The following is a 21,001-nucleotide window of genomic DNA, read 5'->3' as shown; positions in this document are numbered from 1 at the left end:
TAATCCGTGGGAAAAAAACCATCACCAAGTTGATCCTGGCCTGCACGTCAGGCCCCTGCCCAAGCGACTCAGGCCCAGGCAGGCCGCCCCATTTGTAATTATCTTGTTTGCTGGTTTAACCTCCACCCGCCCCCTCCCAAGATAAGCGCCATGAGAACAGAGGTCTTCTCAGGGCTTAGAAGAGTGTCTGGCACAGCGAGGGCGCAGCCATCAGCAGTTACAGGGCTGATCCAGGGGAGGAGCGTGCAGCTCTGGCTTGCTAAGAAAGCCAGCAGAAAAGACCAAGACAGGGGCAGGCTGGGAAGACAGGATGGGCCGTGGGTTTGACCCAAGGTTCTCTAACTCTGGGATGACAAGGTTTCAGTCTAATGAAGAGATCTTCCTTTACGTTCTTACTATGCTATGATAGAAGAGGGACAAGAGAAGAAAAAACCCTGCCGCTGGGTCCTTGAATCTCGTTCTGAATCCTGAAATTACGCTGACAACCACTGAGCTAAAGGAGAAATGCCTTCCAAGGGCACCATTGCCACACCAAGCAGGAGCCCAGAGGAATCAGGGGTGCTGAGCTGTGCAGAGGGGAAACACCCCTGAATCAGTGGGGGCTAACCACAGCCTGTCCTTGTGACACACATGGAGGCAAGCCATCAGGGGCCAGAAGGAACAACCGGGTGACCTTGATCCTACGCCAACACACTGGGTTTCCAGACAGCTTCTCTTTGAAGGAAGCCAGAAACTTCAACCCAGGACCAGACCTAAGGCATCTTTTAACTCTGAACTCTGGCTTCTGTCCTCTGTCTGATGCTGGTGTTTTTCTCCATCTACTCCCCACGTGTCTCTGAAGGCTTCAACAGGGAGAGGAGGAGGGAGAGGAAGGAGCGGGAGGGAGAGGAAGAGGGAGGGAGAGCGAGCCAGGGCACTTCTGAGGCTCTGTGGGGAGAAGAATCTCCAAGGAACACAAGCGAGGAATAAGCCCAGGCCAGGTTTTAGCCGAGTGGCCCCATAACCCCAGCTGGAGCCCAGTGGCCAGGGCAGGGCACCCTCAGCTGCCGTGGACGCAAAAACACTGACAGGTCGTCTTTCGGTGCTGCCAGGAACCTGTCCTCCCCTTTGAACCTAGGCTCCCTCAGACCATGACACGAGACTTCGGCACTGGTCATGTTTCCTCTGGGGACTGAGCCTCTCTCCCTGAGGTCTTGCTGAACACACAACACAGAGCAGGGCTCACTAAACTTGTGGACTCGGAAGAAACTTGAAAGTTCTAGCCTCAGAAATCCTCCCTACTGGTTAAAGAAGGACAAGAGAAACCCACCCCTTCTCAGCTCAAGGAAGGGAGGCGAGCTGGGGCTTGCCTGAGCAAGAGGCGACCCCGAACGTCCTGGTGCTCATTCCTCATTTCCGTGCTGCACCCTAAGAGCCCACTGCTATGAAACCCCAAGAGCCCAAGGACAAAACCACCAGGGCGATGCAAGCGAAAGTGAGCAGGTAGGGCTTCAAATGTTAACTTTCCTGCCAGAGGACATTCAGACAAACCCCGCCCTCAAGAGCCCAACTGAGCCCACTGGCCATGCAGAGCATGGGTGCTACTCCTATTAGCAGGAGCAGACCTGGGAGACAAGGGTCACCCAGTTTCCTAGGAGATCCCAGTTATAGACCAGAGGCCCAAGGAAACAGGAGGGTGAGAACCGAGATAAGGAAAACCGTGAGCGAGGGAGCGGAGGTGACTACTGACAAGGCTTTGAGGACAAGGGTCCTTACCTGCAAGCGTCAAATGCCAGGCCGCCACTGAGACCCAAGCTACACTCCGAGTCAGACCCGCTTTCTGTGTGCTTTCCAAAGCCGTTGGTCACACCTGCCAAGGACACACAGTGTGAGCTCACACGCAGAAGCTCCCCCTGCACAGTGGCGGCACAAGGCAGCCACCTCTGGAGAGCAGCGTGCAGGGGGCCTGGAGAGGAGCTGTTCTTCCCTGGGAAAGGCGTGGAGGAGGGAACCGGACAGATAAGGTTGGGGGACACTGCTGGCTCGGGCAGTGAGCAGCCACTCCATTTCCCTTCCCGTCTTTTTACTACTTCAGCTGACTCTGGCTCCAGAGGAAAACACAGAGGTTTCCCCCACCAGCGGGTAAGTAAGCAAGGCCCTGGATCTGCTTCCAATTTCAAACTTCAATTACCAGGGAGTCTCTGCCAGTGGAGCCCACCCGCCCTGCCTGTTCAGATAAACACCACAGGCCCTGCCCGCCCCACAGTTGGCGACAGCTGTCCCCATTCTTTGGGGATGGTGTCAGGAGAGCCTGGGGCACGATAGGGGCCCTGTGCAGACCACACCTAACAATGCCAGTCAGAGCTGAGGATAGTGCGCTTTTCAGAACCAGAGCAGCCAGACATTCCCAGGACGTCCCTGTCTAGACTGCGCCCTGATATACTGGTCCCTTTCTAGCACGAAGCCTTGGCCTCTTGCGGAGTGAAGCTAATGCCTCGGTCCTTGTGGAGGGCACCAGGTCTGTTTACACGGAGCCTCCTGAGCCTCCTGAGCCGGCCACCGGGGACCCGACCTTGCTGCGTCGTCTCCTGCGCAGCAGCCTCTCCCACGGCTGAGCCAGGAGAGGGGGTGGGCCCAGCGCCCGGCTGACAGTGTAACAGGTACCTTGCCCAAGGCTTCAGCGCCATTCACACCTGGGAGCAGGTGTCAGCACCCAGAAGCCGGTGCCCGGCCTCTCACACTGTGACCTTGATTTAGACCGCGAAAGCCGCTGGACCTCGGCTGTCTGGCCTGGAAAGATCAACACCTGTTTTCATGAGTCTGCTAAGGTCGTGTGGAAGTGTTCCTGGGTGACAGTGGGAGAGGAACAGGATCTCACAGGACCCTAGGCGGCAGCCCCCTCAGGCTGGATGGGCCTGCTGTCCACACTCAGTTCGCTACAGGAGGAGCTTGCGTTTTGAGCTGTCTGGCTCAGCCAGATACAGTGGAGAGGGTGACAATAACCGCTATGTGCCGAGGGCTTCATGTAGACTGTTTCCAATCCCTCAGAGCCCTGCACGGTAGTTACCTCTGGTTTCATATCAGAAGTGAGGAACCAAGCTCAGAGAGGTGAATCAATTTTCCCCAGATTACACAGCTCAGAAGTTGCAATCTGAACTTAGCCCCAAGCCTCAAGCTCTTGCCTCTCTATCCACCAACCTTCTGCCCTCACAGAAGTTAGGGCCAGGTGGGAAGGGAAGACACCACCAAGGTACAAAGCAAAATAAAAACACAAACAAACAAACAAAAAGAAAAAAACAAGTGCTGGACACACAGTTCAAAGCCATTATATAAAAGGATGTGACAGAAACACAAGGACCTCCCAGCGCTTGGGAGGCTGAGGCAGGAAGATCGCCGCGAGTTCGAGGCCAGCCCAGACTACATGGTTTAAGGCCAGTCTGAACTGCACAGCGAGACCCTGCCTCAAAAAAAAAAGAAAAACGAGGAACAAATGCAAGAACAGCCCATCCCCGCCAAGCAAGCTGACCTTCCCTACCCTGGCAAGCCCAACACGCTCTGCCTGACACTCGCCCACCATGGAGCCCTGAGGCTGCCTCGCCCACGCATAGAGTCTGGTGCCCCTCGGACCAGCTCACCCCTCCTGGAGAAGCCTTCCCAGACCCTTCAGCTCGGGTTCCCTGAACAGCTCCTGCAGTGCACGGAGATTTCTCTGCACCCTGTGAGATGACCTTGTTTCCCTACTAGACGTGACGCTTCTGGGGCTGGACTTGAATCGGACTTAACTTTGTATCCAGGGTCCCCATTGCCCTGCTTGGGCTGGACATGGAAATCCAGTCCCCATCACCCACTCACCCGCTCCCACCACCTCCACACCGGCCACAGTACACTGGGTCCCTGGCTGCTCCCGGGACAGAAGGCTCGGTCCCACCTGCCAAGGGCTGCAGCGTACTAATCTAATCTATCTTCTTGCAGTATTTGCCCCTGGATTCACAAATGGTTCTCGCCTTCAGCTCCTGCACATATCTAGTCAAATGTCACCTTCCTGACCAGCCCAGCACGCCCTAGCCCCCTCTTCTTGCTGGATTTTTCTCCAAAGCTACTAATACAAAATGTTTCATTTGCTTTAGGTCTGCTTCCCCTCTGAGAGAGATATTTGCCTGTTTTGTTCACTGCACCCAAGATAATGCCTAGTATCTGATGAATGAACTGAAATGAAGGTAGACCTCACCAAGCTCAAAGACCTGAGTTCGATCCCTGGTACCAATAAATGAACGAATGAACGATGAAGAAACCGTGTAATCACATACAATCTGCATCCCTGAGGAGCAAAGAGGGCCGTGGACACACCCTGGGCATCTGAAAGCACCCACTTCACCTGCTTCCCCAGGCCATGGCTCATGTGTCAGGCCCCAAAGCAAGCTACAGACCCCCCAGTGCTACTAACTGGCCTCCCCAGAGGCCACTAGGGAGGTGGCCCACTGGGGAAGGCGCTGGCTGGCAAGGCAAAGCAGAAAAGCAGATGAGAAGTAGCGAGAGAAGCACAGGCAGGGTCACCTGTCTCTTCTTCCTGCTGGGGAGACCGCTCCCCCTCGCTCTCACTACCGCTCCTGCTCCTCGGCCGCTTCCGGGAATGCTGCTCATCCTCAGTGCTGGCGGGAGAGTCGGGAGAGCCCGCCATGCCGTGGTCCTCGCCGTTCTCCAAGGCCCCGTCTGGGCCCCTCTGGAACTTAACGCCATTCTTGGCCTTCTTGAATAGGACTGAAGTGCGGCGCCCCACGCCACTGAGTGGGGCATCGGCCGGGCTGTCAGGGCCCGTAAGAGACAGTCTGTTCATGCCACTGTCGCTGAGCAAGTGTTGCAAGGGCTCACTCCCTAGCTGCAGAGGTGATTTCTCCAAGAGCTCATCTTCTTCTACTTTTCTGGGCTTTAGGAAGCCGCTTGGAGTTTTGCTATCATTAATGGGTTTCAGGGTGGGGGGATCCGGGGAAGATTCTTGCTCAGACAAAGAAGGTGCAGGCCCAGTGGGCTCCAGGGTTGGTGGGGGAGGCAGTTTGGAGTCATCTGTTAGAGAAAAGAGAACCTGCTTGAACATTTTAGAAGGAATCTGCCCCCACAAGCCAGATACCGACACTAAGAACCAGACAAAGCGTGGGCTGCCAAAGGGCTCAGGACACAGCCCACATCTTAGACGTAAGGAAAACAGAAAGTAAGGTGAACTTTTACCTGCACTGATAAATACTTCTCAACTCTAACTATATATGAGAATCACCTAGGAAGCTTCGTAAAAATCCTAATGTTTATAGAGATCCGGACCAGATGAAACCAAATACCAGGTGAGTCTAATGAAGTGAGGGTCACAAACCATCACTCTCCACCTGAGAAAGCCACTTGCTTCATCGATAATTGGCTACATCTCTGCTCAGCAGATTAGTGGCCCACAACTCTCACTGGATTCAAGAGTCTTCTCATCTGCCATTGATTTTGTTTCCCATTACCCAAGTGACACTAAGGGGGCAGAAAGGATAAATTCACAGATGTGGAAAGCCAAGACCAAGTCAGTTAAAATCAATGGTTCTCCAACATGTCTGCTGACCCAACTCCTTGAAATTTTAAAGGACCGAGACTTCCAAAACACAGCCCAGACCTCCCATCTGAGTCTGAGAAGTGAGACAGGGAATTTCGGTTTTCTGAAACTCCTAGGACAGTGGTGGTGAACCTATGGCACATGTGCCACAACAGGCTGTTTTTACCACCAAAAGCTCTGAGAGGTTCACCATCACCGCCCTTGGGATGCGTGACAGCCGGTCCACTGGGCATGGCAGCCCTGCAGCCTACAGGCGGGACAAAAGTGGCACACTGACTGCCACATGGCGAGCTGGGAAGAGTCACAAACAGACACAAAGCCTCCAATGCCAAATGTAACCCACATACCCATTCCCTGCCAGTCTAAAACAAAACGGACTACTTCCTGCAATTTGGACCCCTACCTACCGGAAATAAGTCCCAAGCTTTGGGACTGTGTAGGAGACAAGTCCTTCCAAGCCCTAGGTCAGATCCAAAGGCCAGGACAAGGGCGACAATTCTGTCCTCAAAGAAGAGGAATGGGAGCAGCTCAGCCGAAAGGCTCCTGGGTTTCTGGGGATCACATCCCCAGCCACCCTTGCAGCCTGGCCTCTCTGCCTGTACTCAGCCAGCTGGGGTCAAAACCACAAGGCAGTTACAGAGTCCAGGCCATGTGTAGGCTCTTTTCTTCCCTGCTGAACCTCAGCACTCCAACCTACCCTGCTCTAAGAGCCTCCTGTCTCCATGGTAGTAGACAGCAGGCTGATATTTAACTGGAATGCGCAACGCAGCTACATCAGGTGCAAAATACTGTAAGATTTCGTAAACGGCTAGTAAACAGCTGCTGAGTGCTGGCACCTGAACTGCCCACAACTCGGCAACTAAACATCCACATAAGGGGCCATCAGGTGCCTAGTCTACTGTAGAGCCAGCTTCTACTCTGACATACATTTTGTTCTCTTACTGATTTCTACATGTTCTTAATATCATCCCCCAAGCATGCTACGGAAGGGTGACTCTTCCAAGGGCTTTTGCTGGGCCCTAGGGCCAGGGCACCCCCAGGAAACACCAGCTTGGCCTTTGTCCCCCTGCCCCACCTCAGCATCCTGCCACCCATGCCTCTCTCTTACCTCTGTCCCCATCGTCTTCTGGCTCCTCCTGCAGGACCTGCCCCAGCACAGCTGCATCCCCCTGGGGCCCCGCGGGCAGCTCTCCATTGGACACAGTCTTAGTCAGTGAGGGAGGCTGTGGGGGTGGCGGTGGCTGTGCCAGCTTCTGCCGAAGGGCATTGATCTCCCGGCGCAGCAGACGGACGCGACGGGTGCGGGCTCCACTGGACCGCATGGCGCTCACCACATCCAATTTCTCCAGCAGCTCCTTCAGCTGCACCTCTGGGGACAAATGGGCCCGGTTCTCTGGGATGAGTATGTTGTCCACTGCCAGGGAGAAGGAGGACAGAAGGGGATGAAGGACCTGCCCAGCCCAGGCAAAGGAGAGGGACCAAGTCCTTCTGAGGCAAAAGACTCTCCTGGAATGCCCAGTGGCTACCAGTGGCATCACCGCGGGCCCTTGGCCCTGTGACACCACTTTCCAGAAGTCAGCCATGGGGGAACAAGGTCAGAATGTGGGAAACATCTGCAGGAAGCAGTTGACAGTCATGATTAGGGCTCCATGGAACAGGCACGAGGAAGCTCGGCAATCCCCAGGCTGGAATGACTGTTAGGAGGCTGCCGTGGAGAAGCAGAGAGCAGGGCAGGTAGTATGGGCTCGGAGGCAAGTCTGTGTTTCTGCTCTTCCGCCTGCACTCTTCTGAATGAGCCACACACACCAGCGTTGTACTCTCCTGCCCCACGCTCCAGGCCTCTGCTCCACAGAGGAGATACAGGAGAGGAAGACCCCTGGGGAGCCCTTAGCTTTAACAGCCGGCAGCACCTGACTCCCTTTTCCTACCACTCAAAAGTACTTAGTAGCCTGGTTCCACTTTAACCTTGGAACTACCCCAGCCACAGGCAGATGGACCCCAGTCTGTGCCTACCGGCTTCCCGCGTCCGCACCCCACCCTGGTCCCTGGCTCTCTGAACTCCGTCCCTGTGCCTCTTCCTGGTCCCTCTCCTCCCCACCTGTCCAGACTTCTCACCATCTTCCCAGGAGAAGCGGTAAAAGTCTTCCAATTTGGGTGATTCCGGCAGGTGGGTGCCCCTCTCGGGGTCATAGCCGATGTTCTCTGCCTGCCGCCGGGCATGCCGAAGGATGGCCCCTCCCAGGTCCCGCAAGCGGACAGCTGCTCGGTGGAAAATTGTGTCTTTAGCATTATACTTCATGCAGTTGGTAACTATAAGGTTAAAGTCCTCCTCAAACTCCTCCAAGGTGCAGTACAGATGGGACTCCAGCTTCCTCCTCATAGTAGAAAAATCCATTGGCTTGGATATGAATTCCAGGTAATCTGGAACCTAAACATATAAAACCTGTACAATTACAACAACCATTTACTAGCCAAACAGGCGCACCCTTCTCCGGCACTCTGGTATGGCCATGCCCGCCTCACTCAGAGCCTGGGGGGCTTGGCCCACCCTGCCTCCTGCTGATCCCTCACCTTGGCCAGGTCTCCTGGCCTTGCCCGACACGGCGCCTGCTCAGTTCTGTGCTCCCATGTCCCAGCCCCTCCTGGCCTCCACTGACCCTGTTTTCAATTCAGGGGGCACTGCTTTGGAAGTCGGGGGAACTTGCCTCACTCAGGTTGACCGGTTCCGCAAAGATGTGTGCGGGATCCTTCTCCTGCAGCAGGTCCAGGGTTGTCCTCAGCAATACATTGAAAGGCATCAGCTCCAGCTCCATGGCAGCCTGCTGGATCTTGACCTGGGAGGAGCGGGGAGGTGACCAGGACATCCCTGCCACGGACACTGAAATTCCTTCTCCACGGCTCGGCTGCCATCAACATGGCCATAAATTTCCACGGGGTACTGAGCTGACCGCTACTGGAGCTCTCACCCACCCACAGCCGAGGCACAGGAAACCGCAGCCCCAGAGGAGTCTCCACACCAGGCCCTGCATGGCTGGAGTGCTCCGGGCCTGTTCCACAGGCAGCCTCCTGCTTTCTCGCTGAGACTCCATGCAGCGTGAGGGCCCTCCCCTGGCTTGGGGCTTGGACTTGCCAGCCTCCAGGATCATGGGCCATTTTAAGTAAACTTTTCTTTACAAATTACCCAGTCTGTGATATTCTGCTGCAGCAAGAGAAGACAAACTATGCTTTCTAGGCATCAAGCCCCATACCAAGACTTCAGGTAGTGAAATAATTTTGACTCTTAACACTGCCATAATTGATACTATCAGGTAATGTTTTAAGCACTTTATGTAATACAAGTGAATGTTTGAGGTAGGTACAGATGAGGTATTTTACAAAGCACAGAGAGGCACAGAGACCGAGCAACTGGCCGAAGGTCACACAGCTAATCAGGAGCAGAGTTAGGATTCAGTCCCAGAGGCTCTGGCTCCTCCATGAGTGTTCTTGCTCGATAGACCACACTGCTTCTCTACTTGTTATACCACAAGGGACCACCACAACAGCTCTGAAAGAGAAAGTGTTACCCCATTTTACAAATATGGATCCTGCCATTTAGAAATTGATGGCGTCACCTGTCTCAGGTCACCTGGCTGGGAAATACAGACAGCATTTGGACCTGACTGACTGAGGTCTGATTCAGACAAAGAGCACAGTGATAAAGTCAAAGTGCCCTGGCCAGAGTCTTCCACGAGGTACGCTGAGACCCTGGTCCCATCAGCTCGCAGAGTGCCTGGCTCAACCTGCGGTGACCAGAGCCCCCGACAGCGGCTGCTGGTCAGATGTTGTTATCCACGTGTGCCCTGCATGAGAAACACCCGGGAAGCCGTGAATCACACTATGAAAAGTTCCTGCTTCAAGGCCGCATCAAAATAAGCCTGCCTGCTTCCCCAGGCCACAGCTTCCTTCTCCTGTTTCAGGAGGAGAAAGTCGGCTGTGGGTCCAAGCCTGGGGTGGCCCCGACTCTGAACCTAGGCACCTGTGGCACCCACACTGCAGGTGGATACTCAAGGCTCTTGACCTGCTGGAGAAGGGCTCGGGCTGAACAGTGATGCAGGGTTGGAAAGAGAAAGGAACATTTTTAACCCAGGACTCTGAAGCATGTGAGTAACAGCTGCTATTCCCGGACCAAAGAGAACAGTTCTGGCGCCATCCACTCAATTAATAGTACTTGCTCTCTGCCGTGTGCAGAGCACTACCACAAACACTTTAGCAAGACAAAGAGCATCAGTGGAAACAGTAATGACAGCAGCTGACACTGCTGTAGCCCTTACCACGTGCCACTGTTCGGAGCTCTTTCTCCTTACAGAGCCATCTAATCCTCACAAACGCAGGTAGTCAATAGCCCCATGTTACAGATGGGGACACAGAGGCATCAAGAGATCAACATTCCCCATGCTCAGGGACAGAGGATCTCCCTGCACTGAGGTTAGAGCTTCAAATGATTTAAGATGGGAAGTGTTTCAGGGCCATGTGAGAACCCTCGGGAGTTCCCAGGCCACAGCTTCTCAAACAGCAGTACCCATCAGAACAGCCTGAGAAGCTCTGCGAGATACTCAAGACCACCTCCCTGGAAACTTCCTCGACCAGAAACCCTCGGAATGGCTGTGGGCCTATGATATTAAACTTACGCCGAACCACAAAGCCGCACCTATGGCGGAGTTCGCAGACCCTGAAGCCTGTGGAGCTGGGCAGGAAAGGGGGAGAATGCTGGCGCCAGGCGGGGCTCCTGGGCCTCCACACTAAGAGTGGGAGAAAGCGACCTTGAACAAGAGCCCCAGAGCTGGGGCTGCTCCTTACCTGTTCCCGCTTGAGCTTCTCCCTCTTCCGAATCAGCTCGATCAGCAGCCGTGCCCGCTCCAGATCGTGCCGGAGCTTCTGCCAGTACTTCAGTTCCTCCTTCACTGCACTGGTCTTCTCGTCTTGCTCTCGCTGCAGGAGGCCAGAGGAGGAGCAGCTGCGGGCCCCCTTCCTGCTCGGAGTCCTCTCCCCGCTCCAGCCTCACTCAGCCAGCTTCGGCAGAGGGATCCTGTCCCCTTCCTTGACCCAGGCTCTCTCGCCCTCTGCTCCCCGGCCTCCCTCTTGCCTGTCTCAGGGCTTGTAATAACATTTTTCCACTGCAACACAGTAAGGCTGCTGGGGAGGAAGCCAGGACTCTTCACCTACCTCCCAGGGATAACGGGATCATCTGTGGCTCCAGGGCTGCAAGGAATTTCAGATGAAAACTAACAGACAGCTCGGGGTGGAAAAAATCTGACCCTAGAGCTTTGACTTGGCCACAAAATAAAGCCATTTTTTCTCTATTAGCTTGTACTATGTGGCTCAAACATACTTTGGTAAGAAGGAAAAGCTGTGGATGCTGTCCTAGAAGAGTGAGAATCGTCAGTCGGGGAAGGATGGCCCAGGGCCTGAAATACAAGTACCTATTAGAATAATGACAGGAAAACGGATCGTGTAAACTGAATGTAAAATGATGAGAAGAAACAAAATACAGAAAGGGCTTGAGTAGGCAACGCTTCCAGGGGAAAGCAACCACAGGAGAGTAGAGATCCACTGTCTACAATGGCAGACATAAGCAGGCAAAGCAAGAAGCAAGGCCTCTTCTGGAACTGACAGGGAAAGGGGCAGAAATGTGGAGGCAGAATTAATGGGCCTGTTGAATGAGCAAAATGGGCCAGCCAGAGCAGAGAAATTGGGGAACTATGAAAGCCACAAAGCCCCAGGATCCAGCTAGTAACACGCCTCTTGCCAGGCAAAAAGAGTCTGGACTCGGCCTGCCTGTAGCAAAAGAGTAAATTCTGGAAAAGGAAGTGACAGGGTAGAAAACGGTTGTGCAACAAAGAAAGAATCAGAGGCCGAAGACCCCCTAGAACGCTGCTGCCGAGTTTCCGGGGGCCCTGGGGAGGCCAGGTAACTGTAGAATGGAACAAAGGACCATACTGATCAATCCCTCAAAACAACCTGGGGATGATTAACTGTGACCCATTATGGGAAGGGTCAAAAGCCACTCCCCGGTGGGGACTACTTGAAAAGAGATTGGAAGGGAGAAGGGTCTACAAAAAGAATAGGGGAGAGTTTACTGAGAGTAAGATAATGGATTCCGTTTTCTGGATCGGACGAAGTTAAAGGTAATAACATCCACATGGAAATACACTAGAAAGGCAGAAAAAAGCTCAAGAACAAAACCAGGAGCTATTGCTACACAGTTATATTCAATTATGACAGCAGCCATGTTTTCCAAGCAAACAAGCAGGCAATGTAGCTGTAGGGAATCTCCAAAGAGCAAGATGTAGATCAGCCCAGGGTGCAGTCACGGGGACAAAAGTGGGAAATGGTGTCACACAGGAGCTCTTCGTCACGGTGACAGGTAATGTCAACTGTACCTGGACAGTCTGAGGAAAGACTGGGCTGGGAGGAGGTCTCTGACGTCTTAGGGGTGGCTTCAGGAAGGCACATGGGCCAGAAGGTTCAAGGCGGACCAGGTATAGGCCTGCCCTTCAGAAGCTTAATTACAAAAGCAAAGGCAATATGAGATGGAATGTACAAGGCATCTGAGCCAGGCGTGGTGGCACACACCTGTAATCCCAGCACTCCGGAGGATGAGGCAGGAGGATCGCTGCGAGTTCGAGACCAGCCTGGGCTACACAGTGAGTTCCAGAACAGTCTGAACTACATAGTGAGACCCTGTCTCAAAAAACCAAAAAAAAAAGAAAAAATGGCACCTGAGTTGCGTAAAGGCTTGCTTCTTCTCTGGACCAGCAATGTAAAAAGATTTAAAGACAAGTAACAAAGAGGTGAAGGACAGAGAACCGAAAATGTAAAAAACAGAAGGGAGGCCTGGGGATTTAGCTTAGCGGTTCTGCCACCTGCCTCGCAAGCAATCCGCAGTATCAAAAAAGAAGGGAAACTAGGAGCAGAAAACATTAAACATGCAGCAATTCCAGATGCTAATGGCCACCACAATTGGACAGGCTGTGCCCCACAGGTAAGGTCATAAATTTGGTATTTACTATGTATGACACATTTTTGGCAGCTGGCAGTATACTGTCTTCAGAAAAGGGAGGTTTTTCTAATACCCGTAGCATAGCGGCCCTGACTCTAATCAGCCCACATCTTCCTCCTTCTGCCACATCTGGAGCATTTTCCCTCCACACAGGGAAGCTGGGCTGGCTCTCCATTCGCTCCCAGGCCTGCCCCTCAGCCAAGCCTTCCACCTGGAAGGGGCTGCCTTTGGCTTTGAAGACCTCTGTGGAGGTGCTGGTTGCTCCTGGGATGGGTCACACGGAGAGGGGTGGCCCCCTATAGACAAAGGTCCCGAACAGGACTCAGGGACAGGTGGCCCTGCCTCCTCCTCTGCTCTCCACCTCCCTCCACCAGCCTCTGCTCACCACTGCACTTACCTGCTCAGCGTTTCTTTGGGACTGCAAGTGGGAGTGCAGGCGCCGGATGAGAGGGACGCCGTTCCGTGCCTGCCGCTTCAACAGCCAGTAGTTGTGAAGCCGCTGCATGAACTGGTTTTTCCTCTGAAAGGAGAGACCACTACAGATCTTGTTCAACCTTGAGTAGAGGCACAGGGAAGTGAAAGACAGGGTCAGTGGGCAGCCGAGATGATGGCCCATGCATCCTATCCAGAGCCTGGTTCATTTCTGAACTCTACCCAGGAAGACAGAATAAAGTGGCCAAACGCCTCACCTCAGAGAAAGCCTTGAAAAGGACAGCAAAGTTAAGCAGCTCAGATGCAGCAAGAGGTATTTCACTTGCTTTTCCACCTCCTGTACTGTAGCCCTGACTCTCCAAAAGAACCTTCTAGAACCTGTTTCCTGTGGTGCTGGACCCTTCCTTCCATGTTTTAAGTGCGAAACAAGCCTGCACTCCGACACCCCCACCTTTCTCTTCATAAAAGCAGCAAAGGGTAATAGGAACTTGAGTAAGCTATGGACAACGTGGCCACTATTTCCTGCCTCCTGTGGCTGAGGATTCCCACCAAGCCAGGGGGTGGAAGGTGGCTTACAACCAGGCTGGATCAAAAACATACATCAAATTATTGTTTTCTGATTCCACATACAGCCCCTTAGAGTTGTTTAAACTCTGGTTTTCATCGTAAAAATCTTAGCTGCTAAAAGATATTTTCTTATTTTTTAGCCAAATTGAAAAAATAAATGGATCTAAAGGTTTAAGAGAACAGAAGATCTGAAAATGTAGCCAAAAGAGAAGTCTCAGGGCCGGGGATTTAGCTCAGTGGTCCCACTGCCTGCCTTGCAAGTGCAAGGTCCTCAGTTTGATCCCCGGTACAAAACAACAACAACAAAAACAACAAAACAAAACAAAACAAAAGAGAATTCTTATGGTTAGAGTTTAAGCCATTAAATAAAGCGGGGAGGGGTAGAAAAGGAATTAAGAGAGCACATCATGTCTAACCTAACATGTGTACTGCAAGAAGAATAATATTATTCTTACACTGCAAAAGATGGGAAGACAGCTTAGGGACAGGGATTGAATTACTTGTCAGAGCAATGAATGTGGCTATTCAATAAGATGGCAGATTCTGGGTGGGATCTGAAATCTATGATCGCTCTGCCGTGGTGCATCCCCAAACTGGTTATCCACGGGGAAAGCCAGGACTCAGTGCCTATGGTATTCCCTCTGCTTCTATCTCTTCCCCGACTCCACTGGAAAGAAGACAAATGCGGCTACTCTAGACAGATGGAACCTGAGATGGACGGGCACGCTGGGCAGGACACTGTTCACCTCCAGTCAGACATTCCTGCTCCAAAGCCAAGCTTCCAAAATCAAAGCCTAGGCTTTTTCCCCAAAGGACAGATCCCCATCCACGCCCATGCCAAGCACACCTGCCCAGATGCAGGCAGCCCCCTCCCTCTATACCTCTTGACCATGGAGGGTTTCGACAGCATTTGTGCAAGTAGGGAAAAGAATAATAATAAAAATAGCAGCAGCAGCAGCAGCCACCATTTATTGAGCACTTACTATCTGCCAGCCACTGTGCTAAGTGCTTTACTTATATTCTCGCATTTATTTCTCACAATTCTATGTGATGGGTTCATTCACAAATAAACTAAGGCTGAGAGCAGTTCAGATGACACAGATACTAAGTGACAGGCCTGTCTGTTCTCAGCCATATCAGCCAGCCCCTGGGAGAGGGATCTAGAGGAACAGACGGGATAGCCAGAGTCCACCCTGGGGCCCAGCTACTGTACAGATTGGGACGAAGTGGAGACGCAGCTTGGGAAAGAGGCGGCTGGAACAGCTGTGTCTAGAAGACACATTCAGAGTCCCCAAAATTCTCATTTGGGCTGTGGTGCACAAGAGCCTCCCTGGTGGTCTCACTCTGTCTCCCAGCCTTCACATCTGGCTTCCTACCCTCTACCCACCCACACACAGCTGGTTCCCTACAACTTTCCCGTACTTTTTTCCCTAACCTTCCCATCAAGAAAGCCAGAGAGCAGGAGCACAGCCTAGAGAGGCAGCAGAAGCCTCAGCTGGGTCCAGGATCTGTTACATTCCACCTGGTCCAGCCCTTAGAACAGAACATGGCATATAGTAAGTGCTCGATAAATATCTCATTGAATGAATAAAGGAATAACTTTACCTCCTGTGGCCGTAGTTTCTTCATCTGGGGATGTGGGAGAAGGTGCAAGGACTACATTAGATGAACAATCTCCAACAGTTGTCCTGCTCTAACATTGTACATCTGCTACTGAACCGCCCTTGTGATGACCTCTCCTGGAACGCCTTCCCTGACTCACACCTCTGCCAAGCTCCCATCCTTCCACCAGCTCCGGTACGTTCACTGGGAGTTTGAAACAGGTACAATGATCTCTCCGCAACTCAGCAGGGCCCAGGTGGCTTAGTTACCCAGCGGAACTTCCCCTAAGTCTAAAGCTTTTTCAAGGAAGGAATGAAACATCCTCCCCATACCACCGCCTCAGTCCCTGTCATACCCGGACAGAGCTTGTTGGCAGATGTGTGGGACTTAGACAGAGGGTTCCTCATCAGGAATAGTTCTATCCCCCGAAGGCTTTCTGGAAACTATTTGGGAGTGTTTGTCATTTTTCACAAAGATCAGGGGAGGCAACTGGCATAGCATCAGGAAATGCATGGGACAGTTCTAACTGATGAATTATCCTGTCCAAAATGCCACTTAGTGCCCTTGTTGAAAAACACTGCCTGAAACATCTTTTCTTTTCTTTCTTTTTTTTGAGACAGTCTTACTATGTAATTCAGGCTGGCCTTGAACTCACTGTGTAGCCTAGGCTGGCCTCTAACTGGTGGCGATCTCACCCTGCCTCCACATCCTGAATGCTGGGATTACAGGTGTGCACCGCCACACCCAGATACCCAGGTATCCTGTCACCTGAGTTTCTAAGCGATTTAAATGTTTCACCCTAAACCAAAGGAAACACATTACCCTGAGGGCACCATCAAAATCACAAACAGGGTAGATAAGCCCAGACTCCAAAAGAGAAGTCTAAATTTAGGGGCACAGAAGGGTACAGATATCTACTGACCACATTTGGGGAAGGGCCCAAACCTTCTCAGGGCTATAACCAAACCAAAAAGAAACTCCAAAGAGCCCTCCTGGGCAGGCTCACCTGTAAGATGGTATCTGCTGGACAGTGAGGGTGGGAACAGTAGAAGGTGTGTCTCGGCCTGCTTCCTCTGGCTCCTTCTTGATCTTTTGTTTCACCTTGTTCTTCTTGGGCGCTGCTTTGAGGGGGCTGCCTACCCCACCTTGGCCTTCCTGCTCCTCCTCTGCCACTTCTCCCTCTTCTTCCTCCTCCCCACCACCCTCCTTTAGCCCATCTTCGTCCCCTGCCTCGCCGAGGCTTCTGGGGGAGTCGCCCTTCCTCCTGGCAGTGGTGGAGCTGGGTGGGGAGTGGGCCTCACAGTAGGCGGTTTTGCGCACGGTGAAGATGGTGCCGTTGAGGCTGGTCTCCCGCATGGGTTCGATCTTCATGAAGAGCCCAGCCCGCTGTGCGCACGTAACGTGGAAGGCTGTGTAGCAGTTCACTTTGTGGCACTGGATGGCTGCGCCCAGCCCCTTCTGCTTGCAGATATAGCAGGTTAGCTTCCAGCGGGCGGGTGGGATGTTGTCAATGCCCTCGATAGGCTCCAGGAACACAGTGTTGGCAAAGCAAACCTCGGGGATCCAGATGGCACACACTACATGGGCCCAGTGCCCATCACTGGTCTGTTTGAAGGCACCACCCTTATTGGGGCAGAGAACACAATCCACAGGCCGGGAGGGAGACTGAAGGCAGCAGCGGCACAGCCACTGGCCCTCGGGGATGTAGGGGACACCGTAGCACTCCTGGTGCACGGCCAGGTTGCAGATGTCACAGAAGAGAATGACATTGCTGTTGTGGCACTCGTCATCCAGGCAGACACAGCAGAAGGCGTCCTCGTCAATGAGTGACTGTTGGGCCCCGCTGCTGCGACTCTCCAGGTACGACTCCTTCTCCAGCCGGTCGACCAGCAGCTCGAAGGTGTCAGCCGACACGGAACTGTATCCATCTGCTCGCCGTTTCTCATTCACCATGTCCAGCCAGGCCAGGTCCTCCTCATCCATGTCATACTCGACTTCCGCATCCAGGTCTTCAGGAGGCTTCTCCATGTAGCGGTAATAGGCGGCGGGCAGCGGAGGTGCTTCTGGCTGGTTGCCTGCATCCACCACGCGGAAGCTGGGCTGTGGGAGATGGAAGGAGGTACCGGATGCATGCTTGGAGCAGGACTCCTTCTTTTTGCCCTTGGACGAGGGTTTCTTGGACTTGCCAGGGAACTGAGGCTGTTCGCTGTTTTCCTTGTTACTGTTGCATTCGGTGATGTCCTGAGCAGTCAGCTCATCCTCAGTGATGATCTTGAGCGGGTCATAGATGCTGATCCGGTGCAGGCGTCCATCAATGTCCACCTCGACAATCCGCTGGGCCTGGGCATAGGTCAGTGTCTCTCGGGTCGGGGAGCACTTGAGACTGTAGGGAGACGGGGGACGCGGGCCCTCGGCATTCTGCCGCAACTTCCGGCGGGGCTTCCTCATGGCACCGGGGAGCCGAGGAGACAAGCCTGAGGGGAGAAAGCCAGGAGCCCCTGAGCCGGATGCTCACCCACACAAGGACCTACACCCTGTTCCATGCGACCAAGTGGCCACCGAGAGAACGGCTGTGCCCTGCTCCTCAGGTACCCACCTCGCTTCCCCTTCCAGTCTTTCCACAAACACTTCTCAGCGAGACCTTCTCAGAGTACTCCCTCTACAACTGCAAATCCCTCTCCTCCATCAGCAATGGACCTTGCATCCTGCTCTATTGTTCGCTGTCACACCATCTTCTATCACGCTATGTGATGTACTTATTTATAAGGTTTATTTTCGCTTCCTTCTGCCAGAAGGTAAACTCCATGGGGTTGAGGATTTTTGCTGCCTCGTTCACCGATATAAGCCTCATGCCTGGAGCGATGCCTCGCTCCTTAGGTAAGCACTCAATAAGTACTAGGTGACTGAAAAGAGAAATCAAACACTTGTGATCCCTGTCCTCAAGGAGCTCTGATGACTGAAGGGACACAAAAGTAAAGAGATCCTTACAACCCAACATAAAGAAAGACCTGATGTTCTCATGATGTGCACAAGTTGGTAGGACAGCCAACTATGAAAAAGGATGGAGTGGGGCCAGGGATGTAGCTCAGTGGCACTGAGCCTTCCTGGCAAGTGCAAGGTTTGATTCCCAGTACCTAAAAAGAGTAAAAAGAAAAAGAGAAAGGACAGGGTGACTAAGGATTCAGAAAAGAAGAAATGGGTAAGATGTGGTGGCAAACTGCTATAGTCCTGGCTATTTGGCCAGCCTAGGCAATATAGCAAAATCCTGACAAAAAAGATGGAGAAGCCAGACATGTGTGCCTATAATCCCAGCACTCAGGAGGCTGAGGCAGGAGGATCGTTGTGAGTTTGAGACCAGCCTGGGCTACATAGTGAGTTCCAGGTCAGTCTCAACTACACAGTGAGACCCTGTCTCAAAAAAACAAACAAAACAACAACAACAACAACAACAACAACAAAGAAAGGGAAGGGAGAAGAGGGGAAAGGATGAAAAAAAGAGCAGAAAAAAACAAGAGCAGCCACTTCTACAGGCTATATATGAATACTGGTCCCCAGAACATAGCAAAATTTTGCAAGTCCAGGGCCCTCTCCCAGCCCATCTCACCATGTGAATCCCTCTCCCTAGGCCCTGCCCATGGTTAAGGCATCTGAAATGTCTATCATATGTGGTCTAAGGGCTTCAAACTAGAGTATGCAGGGTATTTCTTGCAAAATGCAGCATCTAGGATTAATGGCTAGTACATTCCCAAGCAGAAACTGCAGACTCTGCAAGTGGCCTGTCTGGGATACTCATTGGACTGAAAGCCAAGACAACGGGAGCAGAATCAAGGTAAACTCTCAATTTACTGTTATCTTGAAAATACATACATCTAAACTGCCCCTGTCCAGCACACAGAAAGCCTTAAAGTTTTCTACCTCAGTAACGATGAGCTCATGAGAAGCTGTGGTAGGCAGTTATCAAAGCCACTGTCACCAGAAAGACTTCTGGAGATATGGTGCCCACGATGAGGGCAGAGATTAGGAAAGGTATGAACAGAGAGGATTTCACAGACAAAAAACAGTTTGTCAGCTTGGCTGTAGGACCTACCATCTTTATATAGAGTGGAGATGGTAACCTATCATAGCTAACAAACTACAAAACCCTGTTCCTTTTAATATGTTTCACAACTCCCCTGGGAACAGTATACATGATCGTCTCCCTTTTACAAGATGAAGAAACAGAAGCTCAAAAAAGTGTCTCTCAAGGGAAAGTCAGTAAGTGACAAAGCTACAGTTTGAAGCCAGACCCTCTGATCTGTTCAACTCCTCACAGGGATGTAAGAACACCACAGAGATGCCCCAGGCTGGTAAAAAAAAAAAAAAGAGTCTGTGGGGTACTCTAGGTTCTAATCTTGACTTTATGTGACCTGGAAAAAATCTCATTCTCTCTGTGCCTCCCTACTCCCTCAATAAAATAACAGCAATAAAGTCTACTTCTTAAAGGTCATTACTTGTTAGTAAGGCGCTACTAACATCCTGACTTGCGGGGGTCAGAGAGGGGTTAAAACAGGGTCTTGCTGTGTAGTCCGGGCTGAGCTTGAACTCACAACAATGCTCCTGCCTCAGCCTCCCAAGTGCCAGGATTACAGATGTGGGCTGCCCCACGGCGTCCGGCATCCGGTTAACATTCTTACTTAAACGGCCTTCCAACCCCAAGTGCGACTGAAAAAACCAAGCAACCTGGCTGAGGACGGGTGGGTGCCAGACAAGGAAGCAGGTTCCCAAGACCCTTGGCCACTGGATTCCTTAGAAAAGACAGTAAGAGGGAGGCGGCCTGGGGCCAACAGAACTGCTTTATTATGGGCCCTCGAGGCAAAGGCAAGGAGGCGGTAGAAGAGTTGAGTTTGCGTTTTTTGCTCCTTTTTTTTTTTAATATTTCACGAGACAGGGTCTGATAATGTAGTTGGGGCTGGTCTTGAACTCACTACGGAGCCCAGGCTGGGCTCGAACTTGCAGCGACCCTCCTGGATTGGGGGCAGGCGCCCAACTCCCGGGGAGAGTACAGAACATCCAACTTCAACACCAACTTTCAACAGTTTACAGTTACGCCGCTCTACGCTCTTCCTCCCACCTTCTACCTCCAGGGCTGCTCCGGGGTCTGATCCGACCCGCAAACACCCGCACCGACCCCTCCGGACGGCGCCGCTCGGCCTCGGTCCCAGCCAGCCCCGGGGAGGGGGAGGGGACGCTGCGGGAAACGAGCGAGTTTCGCCCACAGGGGGCTGACAGTCTACACCAGCTTTCTTTTGGCGGGAGTTTCCTCAACCTACACAGCTCTTCCCAGATACATACCTCGAAAACACCCTCCGAGACGGTCTCAGCACCCCCCGCGCCCCTACTCGTCCACCCCAGCCCGACGCCCCAAGAATGAGGAGTTTCTGCAATTAGGCTGGACCCCCCCCGCTCTCCACACAAGACACTGAAGAGACAAGGGAAGACCGCAGTCAAGGTCCCTGCCTCTCGAAGGGGAACCTCTTCCAGAAGAATCTTCACCCCTCAGAGAAAGGAGGGAAATAACATCTCCTCTCCACAGGGGAGGGCGAACGCACCAGAGACTCACTGACGCGGGAGTCCGAGCCTCACAGAAAGCGAGCGCCAGCTAACGAGCGGGGCAGAGAGGCGAGCGCCTACTGGCCGCCCGACCTGCCCATCATGGAGAACAGGGCGGCCAAGGGCCGGCGCAGGGGGCGGGACCCTCCTCTGGCCTAGCCAATTGGACGGCGTGGCAAGGGCGGGGCTTAGCGGCTCGGCTTCCAGAG

General features: G+C 52.8%; 1 protein-coding gene across 4 annotated transcripts in view; it reads right to left on the bottom strand.

Moving 5' to 3' along the window:
* Brpf3 (bromodomain and PHD finger containing 3) overlaps positions 1-20,878 on the bottom strand; it is a 31,363-nt gene extending 10,485 nt beyond the window's left edge. The window contains exons 1-9 of one of the 4 annotated variants that reach the window (XM_010605362.3): positions 20,792-20,878; positions 16,210-17,677; positions 13,000-13,156; positions 10,400-10,531; positions 8,269-8,397; positions 7,679-7,991; positions 6,672-6,977; positions 4,534-5,040; positions 1,756-1,849 (exon numbers count right to left, since the gene is read on the bottom strand). In XM_010605362.3, the coding sequence (XP_010603664.1) occupies positions 1,756-1,849; positions 4,534-5,040; positions 6,672-6,977; positions 7,679-7,991; positions 8,269-8,397; positions 10,400-10,531; positions 13,000-13,156; positions 16,210-17,651 (3,080 nt within the window). In that variant the 5' untranslated portion in view covers positions 17,652-17,677; positions 20,792-20,878. Of the gene's footprint in view, positions 1-1,755; positions 1,850-4,533; positions 5,041-6,671; positions 6,978-7,678; positions 7,992-8,268; positions 8,398-10,399; positions 10,532-12,999; positions 13,157-16,209; positions 17,678-17,799; positions 18,111-20,534; positions 20,658-20,791 lie in introns of those variants that run through there. The other 3 variants (XM_010605359.2, XM_010605360.3, XM_010605361.3) reach the window with 3 other exon arrangements.
* Between the last annotated feature and the right edge of the window lie 123 nt (positions 20,879-21,001).

This window comes from Fukomys damarensis, unplaced genomic scaffold (genome assembly GCF_012274545.1).
Source record: "Fukomys damarensis isolate Sample0158 unplaced genomic scaffold, DMR_v1.0_HiC HiC_scaffold_20, whole genome shotgun sequence".
NCBI lineage: Eukaryota > Metazoa > Chordata > Mammalia > Rodentia > Bathyergidae > Fukomys > Fukomys damarensis.
This window is presented reverse-complemented; position numbering and strand designations above follow the sequence as displayed.